The sequence below is a fragment of the Furipterus horrens genome, unplaced genomic scaffold, assembly GCF_987537825.1.
Source record: "Furipterus horrens unplaced genomic scaffold, mFurHor1.1.pri manual_scaffold_6, whole genome shotgun sequence".
Classification (NCBI taxonomy): domain Eukaryota; kingdom Metazoa; phylum Chordata; class Mammalia; order Chiroptera; family Furipteridae; genus Furipterus; species Furipterus horrens.
Genome location: NW_028327176.1, coordinates 165,615,905 through 165,631,401, shown reverse-complemented (window position 1 = coordinate 165,631,401; position 15,497 = coordinate 165,615,905). Strand labels below are relative to the sequence as shown.

General features: G+C 34.0%; 1 protein-coding gene across 1 annotated transcript in view; it reads right to left on the bottom strand.

The window, feature by feature from the left end:
• Positions 1–15,497, bottom strand: part of LAMA2 (laminin subunit alpha 2) — a 521,547-nt gene that overhangs the window by 59,516 nt on the left and 446,534 nt on the right. Inside the window, exons 42-45 of the mRNA XM_090279831.1 lie at positions 11,099–11,215; positions 9,441–9,623; positions 7,870–7,875; positions 5,108–5,262 (exon numbers count right to left, since the gene is read on the bottom strand). Coding sequence (XP_090135957.1) covers positions 5,108–5,262; positions 7,870–7,875; positions 9,441–9,623; positions 11,099–11,215 — 461 coding nt within the window. The remainder of the gene's footprint in view (positions 1–5,107; positions 5,263–7,869; positions 7,876–9,440; positions 9,624–11,098; positions 11,216–15,497) is intronic.

Here is a 15,497-nt window from a genome sequence, read left to right as displayed (position 1 = left end):
ACAGACAGTCTCCATAGGATCCTAGCACCCATACTTCTTGCTAAGTGGTCCCAGACCTGGCACGAGCAGCAGCCAACCTATTCACAGCTTGGCTTCCCCTGGGAATCTCCAAGCCCAGCACAAGGAGCAGCCACCTCAAATGGCTTTATAGCTCATGCAGGGTGGCCCCAGGCAGAACACAGGTGGGGGCTGACCTTGGTCTGTACCACCTGGAAAACCCCAGAGCCTGCACACCCAGTGGACAGCCACAGACAATGTTGGAGCAGTACCAACCTGACCCTGCAGATCTGATCCTCCATAGAGAGTAAAAGTTGTTTATCATTGGTCACAGCCAGTCCTTGAAGCTGACTGGAGTGGGTAAGTCCCTCCCATTGACCTGCCAACAGCAATCAAGGCTCAACTACAAGAGGAGGGTGTACTCAGCCCACCTTAAGGGTGCACTTCGAGTATCCAGCTTGGGTGATAGGAGGGGCCGGGCCACTGGACCCTACAGGACACCTACTAATTGGGCCATACTACCAAGACAGGGAGTCATAGCAGCTCTACTTAATATAGGGCAGCTGCCAAAGTGAGCAAAGAAATATGGCCCAAATGAAAGAACAGATTCAAATTTCAGAAAAAGAATGGAAGAAAATGGAGATAAGCAATCTATCAGGTGCAGAATTCAAAACACTGGTTATAAGGATGCTGAAAAAATTTAGTGAAGACCTGAGCAGCATAAAAAAGATGCATTCAGAAATGGAAGTTACACTAATTGAAATAAAGTACAATTTGCAGGGAAACCACAGTAGAGTGGATGAAGCCAAGAATGAAATTAATGATTTGTAACATAAGGAAGAAAAAGATAACCAATCAGAACAATAAGAAAAAATAATAATAAAAAGAGAACAACCTAGGATAATGTAAGCAGCCTTGGGGACAACTCAAGCAGTCCAACAATCACATCATAAGAATGCGAGAAGGAGAAGCGAAAGAGCAAGAAATTGGAAGTCTACTTGAAATAGCAATAAAAGAAAATGTCCCTAATTAAGTGAAGGAAATAGACATGCAAGTCCTGAAAGCATAGAGTCCCAAACAAGATGGATGCAAAGAAGCTCACTTCAAGACACATCATAATTAAAATGCCAAAGGTTAAAGAAAAAGAGAGAAGCTTAAAGGCAGTGAGAGAAAAGCAGTTATTTACCTACAGCGGTGTTCCCATAAGACTGTCAGCTGATTTCTCAGAAGAAACTTTGCAGGCTGAAGGGAATGGCAAGAAATATTCAAAGACATGAAAAGCAGGGACCTACAGCTAAATTGCTCTAACCAGAAAAGCTATCATTTAGAATCAAAGGACAGCCAAAAATATTTCCGAGGCAAGAGAAAACTAAAGGAGTTCACATCACTAAACTATTATATAAAATGTTAAAGGGACTTATTTAAGAAAAAGATAAAAACTATGAACAATATAATGACAATAAGTACCTATCTATCGATAATTGAATCTATAAAACAAAGTAAGCAAACAAGAACAGAGACAGAATCATGGCTATGGAGAGCATTTTGATGGTTGCCAGATGGGAGGGCAGGTGAGGGGAAGGGTGAAGAGGTTAAGGGATTAAGAAATACAAATAGGTAGTTACAGAATAGCCAGGGAGATGTAAAATATAGTTTAGGAAATGGAGTGTAGCCAGAGAACTTATATGCATGACTCATAGACATGAACAACGGGATTGTGTGAGGGAGTGGGCGTATTGGGTGGAGTGGGGCATATGGGGAAATATTGGGACAACTATAATAGCATAATCAATAAAATATAATTTTAAAAAAGAGGGTGGCCGAAGGGCAGAAGACAGAGCACCAGTACAGGAGCCTAACTGAACCAATGAAGCTCCATCTGAAAATTACATCTAAAGCAACCATTTCAAAACTAATTGTATTTAATGTCACTAGGAGTTACAATTAATTTACTTTATAGCACACTTTACATTTCAAAAAAAGTATGGTTCTCTGAGCAAAATGATGTTGTTATACCCAATATGCCAGCAATTACTGTTACAAAGAAACCTATTGGTCAGCTCCTATACATTTATATGCAAAGTCCTATGGATTTTCTGTTTTCTGTCTAATGGTTTTGAGTATATTCTCAGTATGTGAAAAATTCAGGCAGTCCAAACTGTTGGTAACCAGTCCATACCTCCTAATTTCTCATTTAAACATTTTGTATTTTTATTTACAATGATAGGTATTTACTTAACTAACTTGAAATACTTGAAATACATAAATCTAAATACAGCATCTATAAATTGCTTTAGATGAAATCTCTAGGCTATATCCCTCATAAGAGGGCAGAAGTTTCTGGAACAAAAATGTCTGAAAGATATTTGGTTCTATCAACTGTTGTTATTTCTAATGTGAATCCTTAGTAAGACTTCTAAACAAAAATCACCAAGCATTAGGTATCTTTAAAGCATTTCTCATAAACATTGTTTACCAATTTGTCATCATGAACTCAGTTAAATATTGTTGAAGACCCCATTATTATATCTATTGGATTTTCATGAATTTTTTATCCAGAACTAGGTCATTCATTCAAAAAAGAATATCAGCCTCTCAATTTCAAACTCAACAAAGCAAAAAAAACAAACAAACAAAAAAAATATGCTACTTTATAATAAATGCCTTTAATCTGCTTGGTCACATTTAATATGTGTTAAGGCCATATCTAGATATTCATGGTAGATTACAAATATGCTTATAAATCAGGCAAATGTCATCTTCAATTTACATAAAACTCACTTATAAAATTTGGCTGCTTATGTATTTCTAACATCTTATGAAAAGTAAGGCCAGTTGTTGCAACTTCTATTTCCAAAAGTGATTGAAAATTTCCTTAAAAGTCATAGTCATTGGTCACTTTTTCTAGCATTACTTTTATATGTGTCTTTCATTTTGTGTCTACAGGCAGGTTTAACATATTTATATGCCAGGGTTTGAGGTGGGAAAGTTCTCACAATGGATAAATATATGGGCACATTTTAAAATTTCTTTAATGAAGACAAAATAAAAATGTCCAGATGGTAGTTACAGAATAATCATGGGGATGTAAAGTACAGCATAGACAATATAGTCAATAATATTCTAACAACTATGTGTGGTGTCAGATGGGTATGAGATTTATCAGGATGATCACTTAGTAAGCTATATAATGTCTAATCACTGGGGTATAAACCAGAGACTAAAGTAATATTATATGTCACCTGTACTTGAACATTTTTTTTTTAATTTAAAAATTCCCAGATTTGTCCACCTGATAACAAAGCAGAATATGTGGCTAAGTGTGAGATTCACAAGAGAATATTTACCATTATTGTTTCTTTGAGCTTAATATTGCAAAACACAGGAGTGGTGTATCGACCTCTTGTTCCTCCTGTCACTGACACAATTGGGTATTGTAATTCTAAATTTGCTTCTTCCTTTCTAGTTTTTCTCATTTATCCCACAAACTACTTCAAGATTCATGTTCAAAATGCTCAGCTCAGATTATGTTACATTTTATAACCCGGAACTTTCAGCTTCTCCTCACCAATAATGTTTACTTCAGGTCCAATCGCAGCTAAATGAAACTGCTTAACTTAGTACTATTCAGGGCCTAAGAACACCTGGCCTCCACTGACCTTTCCAGTTTAAAGATCACTTTATCAATAACCTTGGCAACCTAGACTGTTCTTTCATAAAAGAACACTGAAACTGTCGTCTCTCTCTGCCTCGGCTCAAGCTATTCCCCCTTTTTAGAATGCTGTCCCTCCTGCCCCCAAACACATTCCCCTCCCATGCCCAGCACTATACCACTTTAAGGCCTGGCTCAAATTCCTCACTTCAGAGAATCTTCTGGCCCCTATCAGAGGTGATCTTTCCTTTTCGATCTTTATAGCATTTCCATTGCTTGTACAATGAAGCACAACATTCTGCGTTAGAGTTATTTGTGCACATGTTTTATGTCTTCTACTACATTATAAACTTTTTGTGTTCCTGGTTCATGTTTGCGTACTCCATAGCAAGTACCTTGAACCTAGGAAATGGATTTTCTCCATTGGCTAAATCTTAGCGAAAACTCCAAACCTGGGAGTGGGATCTGACTTATTTTTACCTTGTGATTCACATAAACAATGATCACCTGTTCTCGTTATACCTACGTGATTTTCATATTGTAACTCAATAAACGTCTTCTCAACCTTATCTGTTTCTTTACTCCGAGCTCATGTAAATTATCCTCACTAATCTTTTTGTCATTTTCTAAGTTTCTCTTCAGTCAGTCATGAATTCTTTTTCAAAGTACACCTTGAACTTACTGTCTCGGTCTTCTTTAGAAGTATTAGATATGTATAAAGAAGGACAATGGATATATTGTCACTTGGCTTTATATTCCTGGCCACTACTAAAAAAAATATATATCTACAGATTAAGAAAGATCATTTCTGACATTCTAGCTTCACAGTTGTTGGGAAAACAAAATTTTTGAGATGGAAGACATGGGTATCTAAAAAGATTTGAGTTTAAACCCAACAACATGAAAACTGTTATTTTTTCCCTTCTATTTCTGAAACCATCACGGGGATAACTTTACTCAGCTAGATCAAGTTTCACACTAGCATTAACAATTCTGTTCTGGTTTATTAGGATGCTATATTCTAGAAAGTTTTACTTCTATCCTGATGGTCTTCTAGTTGTTAATAAAGACCAAAATCTTGAGACCAGCTATGTATTTCCTATTCTTACTCCAAAAAAGAAACAGTAAAAATAGTTTGTAACCAAACTAATTTATGTTATTGCTTGTACTCAGGCAAAAATATATATAGAAAATAATGGCTTCTCTTTGTTGCTACTTAAGAATTTCAACTTATAAACAGTTAGTGGTGATTATTCTTCTCAAGAGACATCTTTTGAAATTTATGAAATAAACTTGAAACATTTAACCTTCCATTACCCAACTCCTCTCAAAATAACTTCTTGTAAAATAAAAAGAAACAAAGATCGTTCAACAGGATACATTCAGGAAAGACATTTCTTCTGGAAGTAATACCAAAAATACACCCAGTGACTGGTACTGCAAATAAAAACAGCTTACAGAATTGGCTTGTTTCCGGGCTTGGTTTATCAGTTCCTTTATCTCAGAGATGTTTTTCTTCAGGTTATCCTCAAGTTCCTTGATGGGTTTAAGTTTATCGATCAGTCGATCAGCTTCTTGTTCTAGATTTTTCACAGTGGCACCTGCATCTGCAACTGCACAGAACAAGATTAACACATACCATACATGCACACACACACAAATATACATACATGCAAACATGCATACATGCACATACATGCAAATGAAACTGGCAGCATGTTTAACTAAATAATTAAATGAATTTTTTCTTATCCACACGACAAAAGCAAGGCCAAGGCCAAAAGCTTGTGATGGCAAATGGGAATATTTTAGTGGGGGCTCAAGCAGGCCAGAGGAGCAGCTGTTAGACGAGGGCCAACACTGGCTCTGTGAGGGAAGGGAAAGTTCGTACTGAAAGTTGAGAATACAATAAGCTTAATTTAATACTTAATTTCTAGCTCCAGACAAAAGCTAACCTTTACAGAATAGCATTTTAGTCATAGAATCAGGGAAATGAAAGTGTCTTTAAAATGTCACCTAGTCTATCCAAGCCAGACCTGTTTTTAAATTGGGTTTCTCACACAAAATTGGCTTTCTTTCTTTTTCTTACTGTCTTTATTTGCACATTTTAAATAGAGAAGCTATCAAAACCCTTCAATGTTGAACAACTCTTAGACTAAAGGCCTATTTTATACTTTAATTAGATCTTTCATGATGCAGTTCATTTTCATTTTGAAGAATAGTTGATTATCCTGCTCTCCATATTACATTGAACCATATTAAACTACTGTTGTCGTGGATTAAGAAAAGGTTGAATATTGACAATTTCAAAAGGGGGTATAACCCCCAAATAACTGAAGGTTATCACTGATCGATAGACATCCAGCATGTGCTTTTCATAAAAGGGCAAATGACAGATGGAAAAGCAGTTATTCTATCTCTAGGATGTTGGCAGTCTTATCCAAACTGCATAATTTATTATCTTATTGTGCATATATTTTTCTGTTTTCTGTCTTTGGGACCCTGATTAAAAAGTGAAATTGTTTAGGGTCTAAGGCTATATGCCCTGTTAGATTATGAATGATCTGCTCTCTGGCTGACATCGCACCAGTGGAAACTAATCCTCAGTAATTAATCAAATGTGTTCAAAAGGAAGAAAGCTATTATTTTAAACTAAGTTTAAACTAAATATTCTGAACTCATGGTCATACCTATGAGTAATATTGTTAGTGATGTTTAAAAAAAACATAAGTCTCTGATTAACATTAACATAGAGTTGCTAGATCATGAACTAAGTATTCTCTTCTTGATGCAGGTTATTGGGGTCAAAGCCCTTGTTACATAATTATGTAGTTATTCAACAGAAACACAGGCATTCCTTCATTTTGTACACTTTAAAATAAACCATTTGTCCATTTTCCCCTTCCTTTAATTCTCCAATATTACTCTTGTATTTGACAAATTATTTGGAGTTGAGGAAAATGCTTTAGATTAAACTCATAAGAAAGAGAAAAAAGGGGTTAAGCAATGACCACCTAGGTTTAGGCAAATAATAGATCCTTTTCTTCTAATGCTCTTAGTAGTTTCTGTCAACTGTTTCAAAATGGATTCTTCAAGTTCCTACACTTCCCCCATTCTTTTGGAGCAGTTTAAATCATATGGAAATTATCTTTTTAGGCTCTGGCTGGGTAGTTCACTTGATTAAAGCATTGTCCCAATACACCAAGGTTGTGGGTTTGATCCCGGTCAGAGCACATACAAGAATTAACCAATAAATGTATAGATAAGTGCAACAAGAATCAACATTCCTCTCTCCTTTCCTCTCTAAGACCAATAAATTTAAAAAAATGATCTTGATGGTTTAAAATTAAGTCGTCTGTGATATTGAATCTGATGCTTTCTTGTGCAGTAGTTTTTGAAAATTTCTTTCTGCCATAATTATTTGACTGTGTAGATTTTAAAATAACTTCTGAAGATAGCTTTTGATAACAATATTTTTATTAAAAAGTATCTCTCTTAAACTTTAAAATTTATAAGAATAGTATTCCAAGTATCCTTTTATGTGTCAAATTTTCTCTCTTGTCTAGTTATATCTCATTGAGAACTTCATCTATTTGTGCTTTATTTTTCTTGATTAAGCTTGTCAAATACCTAAAATATTTTATCTTTATATTTCTAAAGATCCACTTTTTAGATTGATCAAGTCCAATATTTTTCTGTCTTCTAATTCAGTAATATTTTTTATATTCTTCCTTTTACTTCATTTTGTTTTATTTAACCTGTGGAATTGGTTAAATTGTTTATTTCAATGCTTGCTTAGTAATGTAATTGTACTCATTTTCTACTGAGGAGAGCCTTCTCAGGTTTTGATGTTGTATTTTATTGTTATTATTTTCTATTTTGTAGTTTTAATTTTAACTTTGAATTAAAACTATGGGATGTTTAAGAGAGAATATTTTTATAAGCCGGTGGTTCCTTATTTGTTAAGATTTAATTTTATTTTATTATGTGCTTCTCTAAATAAAATTCTCTAGAAGTATGTCAAATACATTCACATACTAACTTTTTGTAAAGAAATATTTATTTTATATATCTAGCATTAATCTTTTGATACTGGAAAGAATAACTACATCGTGTTCAAAGCAATACCTCAACATAGTAAGATGCAGAGCTGAAGCTTTTTGCTATAGGCAATCAAGCATAACAGTTACAAAAAGGCAGGTAAGTAAATGTATACATACTGATTTCTGCAGGTAATTTCATGTGGAAGTAAAACAAAAAGAAATTAGAAAATTCATGAGGAAATATTTTTTATTGTCTTACTGACATTATAAAGTAATGACTATCACAAAATGATAATTTTTTCAACAGGTACTAATTACAAATGCATGCCATTTTAAGTCAAATTAGTGTTATCAAATAAAAGCACAAAAAACATGTCATTTAGGGGCCACTGTTCATATAATAAAGAAACTTTATTATAATGTTCTACAAAATAGAAAATACTCGGTTTAATTAATATTGCATATAATTAACCATCTTGATAGAGGACAGGATCAAAAAAGTTACAGATAAGTATTGTGAAAAGGCCACTATCAGCTGAGAATCATTCTGACACCAAACCAAATTATCTCTTAAATTATAAAGTAAGTAAAAGAGTAGTATTTACTTTAAAAAGTATGTTCATTCATTTGAGGGGTGGGCATGTAATTTGTCATACATCTGGACCATTTATTCAGATGGGTTCTTTGATCTATAGGGAGAAGCTATATCTGGGCTCACATAAGAATAAATTAACAAAACCAGCATGGAATAAATCCTTCTCCCTAGCTCTGAAGTGCATGCTACATGCATTTCAGCTCTTCCTTGCTCATGAAGGAGTCATGCTAGTAGTGTCTATTATTTCATAGAATTATTAGGATTTGATTTGAGGCCATGGTGCTGAAAAATCAGGCTTCATTCCCCAACCAGCATCAGAATTATATAGCATATAATGTCAATAACAGGGTTTTCATTGTTGTCTCTACAAATATTTTGATACCCAATGAAAATATTGGTATGTAAAGAAGGCTACTCTCTTGAGAGTAACAAGTCCAAAAAAATCAATTGTCTTCTTTGGTGAGATCACATACTAAGATAACATTTTATCACTTTACAGAATGGAAAAAAATATGTAAAAATCCTAATGTTTATTGACTACACTTAACAATTTAAATTACCATTATGTTAAATTCAGCCACATTTCTCAGTAAATTCTTATTAACTAAATGCAATTTCATGCAATATACAAAAAATGTGAAGAAATATTCTGGGTAAACTAAATACATGCTTTAATTTCATGAAAATGTTAAATAACTAAAATCTAAATAATAAAATATCAATATTTTTGAATGTTAATGAATTGCAAGTTGATACCATTTTAATATCATGTTCTAGCTGTAATGCTCCTTGACCTCTATGTTCCAGGGAACTTTACCAGCTTTGAGGATATAATTTCTCAAGTACAAATGTATTTTCAATTTCAGTGGAGGATTAAAATTATTTGTCATCTTTATACCAAATACTGTGCAGACTTTGAGAATTCCTAATTTTTTCCTGGCTGGAGCCAGTTTGGAGGGGAAAGGCCATGGGGCAAAGCTGGGAGACTGAGGTTCCAGTTCTGGAGCTGCAGAAACTTTTGATTCCTAAGCCTTGTCTATAAAATGGGGAAGACAGACTACACTGCTCTAAGGGTGTCTTCCAGCTCTACCAGTATGAGTCTATAATGTGAAGAAATAAATAACATAATCAAAAGGAAAAAAGAGGATCATACTGTTTTTTGAAGGATCTTGCACCAGGGCATTTGTTTTGGCTACGCTGTCCGCTAGTTGATGGTAATTTTTCTTCAGGCCATCAAGGTTCTGGTGGAGATCTTTAATCTGTGCCAGCACACCTTTTGCTGTGTCATTGGCTTGTCTTGCTTTGTCCTTAACAGCTTGCAGTTTAGCGACTGTGTCTGTCAGCAGAAGAAGATATGAGAAACAAAACAAAACAAAAAAAAAAAGGGTCTAGAGTTAGAGGCTTAATCCATGTTTGTCAAAGCGAGGCCACAGCTGGCTGACCTCAGGAACACATACATGTACCAAGGCAAAGGCTGAACTTTGTCTCATTCAGTTGTAACAAATAAAGTAAAACTTTAGCTAAATTAAATTTTCTCAGGGTCCTTTGCTATGAATGACTGATTAGCTCTTAAGATAGCAAAGTGATTATTCTAAATGTTCATTGCAGAAGGGTATATTGTGATTTGCTGTTGAACATGATAAAGAGAGAAATCTATTCACACAAGTCTTATAGCTTCATAAAAAGTAGGCTTAAGATTTAATCTGCACATCCATGGGGGCAGAATCAAGGTATTTTAGTTTAAGGGTAGAGATAGATAACACTTTTTCAGGTATGTTAGACTATGTGTTCATGTATTTACATTTGTTTTCAGCCCTGGAAATTTTCTCTGTATTTTCTTACTACTAAAGAGGTGATATGAAAATCTAGAAAGTTATTTGGATTTTTCATGTAAAAAAAAAGTGAAAATAATTAAATTTTAATATTTTCTACATTGTATAAATATATCTATTTTTTTCTTGATCATATTTGTGTAAAGAAAATATACTGTAGACATAGATGCTACTAGTATATGTAGTTTAGTGGTTAAGACCACAAGTTCTGAAGTTGAGCTGTGGGGTTCAAATCACATATATGTCACTTTTAACAACAACCTTCGGTATCCTATGTCTCAGCTTGTCATCTGTAAAGTGAGAATAATAATACTATTCACCTTAAAGGATTAGTATGAGGATTACATACACCTAAACATACTGAGCAAGCACTCAAGAAATGTTAACAACCCTTGTTATTATGTCATGCTATGAAAAATAAAAATATAGTAACCTAAAGAATAGTGTTTTTAGTATACCAAGCAATCATTTCAAGTACTTGTAATAGGTAGGAAGCTATTACAGACATGGGTCAGCCATTAATGTTTTTGAAAGCTGAAACATTGAGAAACTGAACTTTGTGAAAATATGTGTTGAGGCAGTTGGAGAGCACCTATTGCTGCAGATGCAGCAACAACCTGTGATTTTGCAGTAGTACATCAACTTTTAGAGAACAGTGTCTGTATGATTTCATACTTTCCTACTAATATAAGATTTCCTGGGCTGAAACATGAAACAATAATACAGTAATAAGATGGTTGTATTTTCCTTTTTATTACATAGTGTTGTGGATGTCAGCTAAGGCAATAAATGATAAGAAATATCGCAGTGTAAAGTATAGTTTAGCTTCTCATTCTCAAAGAAGAATTAGTAAGTAAGGAAACAAGTATTTAATATTCTGACAACAGTACAAGTATAATGTTAGAAAAAGTGGTAGAAAATAAAACATTCTTTAAAAGTTCAGAATGACTGACCAATCTGCAGTGTTCTGAAAGCTTACCATTTGGAATTGCTGATAACTTTCCCAACGTGTCATTCAAAGTGCTCAGGAGATCCCCGTTTCTCACAGTGGCATTTTCTAATCTGGTTTTCAAGCCATTCAGATGGTCATCATTTTCTGTGAATAGAAAACAAAACAAACAACAAAAAAGGATAAAACAATTTTAATCATCTCTGAGCTTATATCTGGATATACAGTTTCAGGTAATTGTAATGTAAAGTTTCCAAAAAGCAAGACAATTGATTTAATTCATTTAATTGAATGGCACCTATTCATAAATATATGCATTTCAGAGCATAACATACAATATGTGTTTATATGGCCATTTGACACTTCAGCATGTTCAACAATTATGTTTTCTTCTTGGTATCTGATTTAATTTGGTTATTTTGTATGGAGGGAAAACTTCAGAAGAATCAGCCTTTTCCTGCATTTGTAAAGATGTCCTCTTTACTTCACTCTCACTGTCACATTAAAAAAAAATTATTACCAAAATGGAACATTGGATTAGCATTTAAAAATCTCAAATCTCAAATAGACTTTGTTAAGCTGAGTCTCCTGATTTCAGTAAGCATCACTTATTAGTACTTGTTTGATATAATTCAAAGGAATGGGGAAAAAAACAACTGTCCTACTTTTTAATGAGAAAACCATATTTTACAAATTGCCTTCAAATAAATTTTATGTTTTTTTCTTGCTATTTTAGCATGCTTTCTTTATCATTAAAAATGTTATTTACTAGATATGCTATAATACTATAAATGTAAAATTTCCAGTGTCTTTCCATTAGGTCTTAACTATGTTTGAACTTTAGGTTAGTTTGTATTATAATACTAACTGAACAGTGCAGTGTTTGAGTGTAATAATATAAAGAGTAAAAGTTATGAAATGTTTTATGGGAAAGAAAATAAAGATCTAATTTGCTGATAAAAGAATGTACATTTAGAAATCTTAACTTAGATATGTATCAAGCTCCAAATGTATATGAATATTGACTTTGTCTTCTTTTTCTTACATTGTTTATTAGTGAACAGTGGAACAGAATAAATGAAAGATATAAAATGCTACACTTCCCACAATACTTTTTACCTCTCCTGATTGAAGAAGGCAGATTGTTTCTTGAATATATTTGTTCCGTTGAGAGATGCTTGCTAACTGATTAAGTTAACTCCACAGGAAAATAAAACATAAATGAAAGGCAGAGTCCACAAGTAAGGAAGCACACTGAGAAAGGACCAGGAAGGAAGGGATGCCCTAGCTCCACCTGGTCTGATCTGGCCAATGTTCAGTGTCAAGAATGACTGACAGTAGCTGAACATCTATATTTTCCATGTTCAGTGCTTGCCAGCTTTGTTTGATTAGTTTACTTAATCCACAAATAACGTTTATGATGTATGTGCTATTACCATCTGCAGTTTACAAACGAGGAAACTGAGGCTTAGAGAATTTAAGTAAGTTTTCTAAATTTGCATGGTTATCAAATGGCAGCATTGTGACTCAAATCCAAGAAGTCTCATTTCAGAAATTATGCTCTTAACTACTGTATTTTACTAGGGATTGGTAGTCAAAACAGGGACTAGTGGAGCATATCAGACAGTAGTGCTCTTCCCCACCTCTACTCACTCCCCATCCTTTTTTCCCTCTCTTGCCCCCTCCCTTTCTCTCCTCTCACTTTTTCCTTTATTACTTAAAATAATTGGTTACAGATAGGGAAATCTTATGATCCTCACATAAGCAATATATATACGAGGTCTGTGTGGAAAAAGTCCAGCCATTGTTAATATAACAAGAACAGTTTGTGCAACATCCATATAACCTGGCAGCCAAGTAGGGTGGACAGGAATGCACATGCATGAACAATGATGACTACACTGTACTAGTCAGTGGGGGCGGTAGATGCCATTGAGTGAGCATGTGTACTGTGTGGCAGTCACATTCAAAATGACTAAGTGAGTAGAGCAATGAATCTGCATCAAAGTTTGTGTTAAGCTTAAACATTCTTCACTGGAAACTATTTAGATGATTCAGAAGGTTGCAGCTATGGGCAACTGGTGATCGGCAGCTTCATCACAACAATGTGATTGTTCACGAGCCACATCTCTTGCAGAGTTTTTTGGCAAACATCAAATCACCCAGGTGACTCAGCCCCTCTACATGTCAGTTTTGGTGCTCCGTGACTTCTGGTTTTTCCCCCAAACTAAAATCACCTTTGAAAGAGAAGAGATTTCAGACCATCAGTGAGATTAAGTAAAGTATGACGGGACAGCTTATGGTGATTGGGAGAACTGTGTGAGGTGCCATTCTCGTATGTACAATGTTTCTTGTATCTTCTTCAATAAATGTCTCTTTTTCTTATTACAGGGATGGATACTTTCTGGACAGAACTCTTACAGCCAAACTGGAATGATTCAGAGACTATTAACAATGTCTACCTGAAAAATGGCAGGCAAGTGTGCAAAGTGTTTTATATTTCAAAAAAAAATTAGCAAAATATAGAAATCATAATGTACAATAAAATAAACAGGCATAACCACGTAATTAAAATAAAGCAACCAACATTATCATAATTAAAGACCTGTAAAGCAAAGGAACAGTGAAATATCATTTTCTTCTATCAGATTGAGAAAAGTTAAATGTCTAATAATATCAAGTGTTCACAAGAGTGTTGGTTGAAGTGCAAATTGTTGCCATTTTTTGAAGGGCAATTTAATAAGTTTCTTAAAACTTAAAATAGACATTTATTTGGTTCAGCAATTCTACTGCCAGATATTTACCCTACAAATATATATGTAAAAGCATATCTCTATATATCTTCCATGATATTCATAAGATCTTTATTTCTAATAGCAAATAAGCTCTGTATTGGGGGACCTTTTATATCAATATGGCATATTCATGCAGTGGTATATTGCAGTATTTAAAAAGAATTAGTTGAGTAGGTGCTGATATGAAAGAAAAAAGAAAGATTCTTAAAACCGTTCTATGAAAATGAACAAGGCAGAACATTGATAGATTGATATATAAACAAAAATTGGGCAGGTTTGGTCCAGTGGTAGGTAGGTGGGGAAGAACATCCAAGAGAACCTTGACTTAGGAACTGGGAACAAAACAAGTAAGGGAGTTAATGGTGGTATGAAGGGGGTGTACTAAACCTTTCATTTTATACCTAATTGTGCTGGCTAAGTTGTTTTGTCTGTGCAGATATTTTTGTTCTGTTATTAAAATAGTTTAAAAATATACTTATGCAACATTAACAACGGGTGACTGCCATTCACCAACACCAAGGCTGTTTTTTGTTTTTGTCACTTTCCTGGTACCCAGAATGGGCAGATCAGGAGAGACCACATCTCACAGAATAGAGTCAAAACAGCCTTGATTAGACTGTGTGCCCAAGCCCTTACAGAGTTTATTATTCTGGGTTCTTAGAGGAACTGAGCAGTCCTCTGGCAGCTGGAAAACAACCTTCATTTATTGGGTTTCATCTGGGAAGAATAAGGAAGGGAAATGAAGATAGATGAGTCTTAACTATTAGCGTTTTGGATGTGAAGAAGAGTACCGAACATATTAATTAATGGTCTACTTCATTTCATATAAGAGTTTTATAGGCAGACAGATTAGGCCACTGTTATACTACATTAATATAAGCATATAACATTGTTTAATGCATCTGCTTTTAAGTTTTAAGTCAAAGACCTGACCTCACTAAAAAACAAGTATAAAATATTCCAGCAAAGCATGGCTTTAAAATATCAATATGTCTATTACAGTTACTAAGACATTATTATTAATGCTAATTCTTCAAAATATATCTTCCAAGAAATCAGATTTTCTCCTCTGTCAATCACAATTTATCTTTTTAAAAACTTGTTATTTTTGTCTGTACTAAAATAAAATATTTGGAGAGGCTATTGAAAGTATACTTTCAGAAATTAAGCCAGTCTGATTATAACTGTGATATCTATATGAATTCCTTGAGAATAGTTAAAGGACTGTTTTTTTGATATTAACTTGAAAGTCTTCATCAATTAAGGAAATGAAATGGTACAAATTTCATTTCTTAGCTTCTTGATTGGATTTGATTTTTAAAATAATGAAGTATTCAAAATGTTCTGGCATGAAAGATATTCATGTGCAGTGAAGAAAACCATTCATTTAAACAGCATCACTTTGTTGATACTATTTTATGTATTTTCACAGAAAATACTGGAGAAATTAGAATTACACCAATTATTCTGAAGAAAGATTGATCTGCAGAACATTGCTATGCTGTCCTTTAAGTGCCAACGTAGTAATTTTGCTCCTCTGCATTCTGTACTAAAAATCAAAATATAAATATTCTGACAGGCTTGATTCCTCTTTCAGTTATTTGACTCTGATTCCTTCTTAATTTATCCTTTCT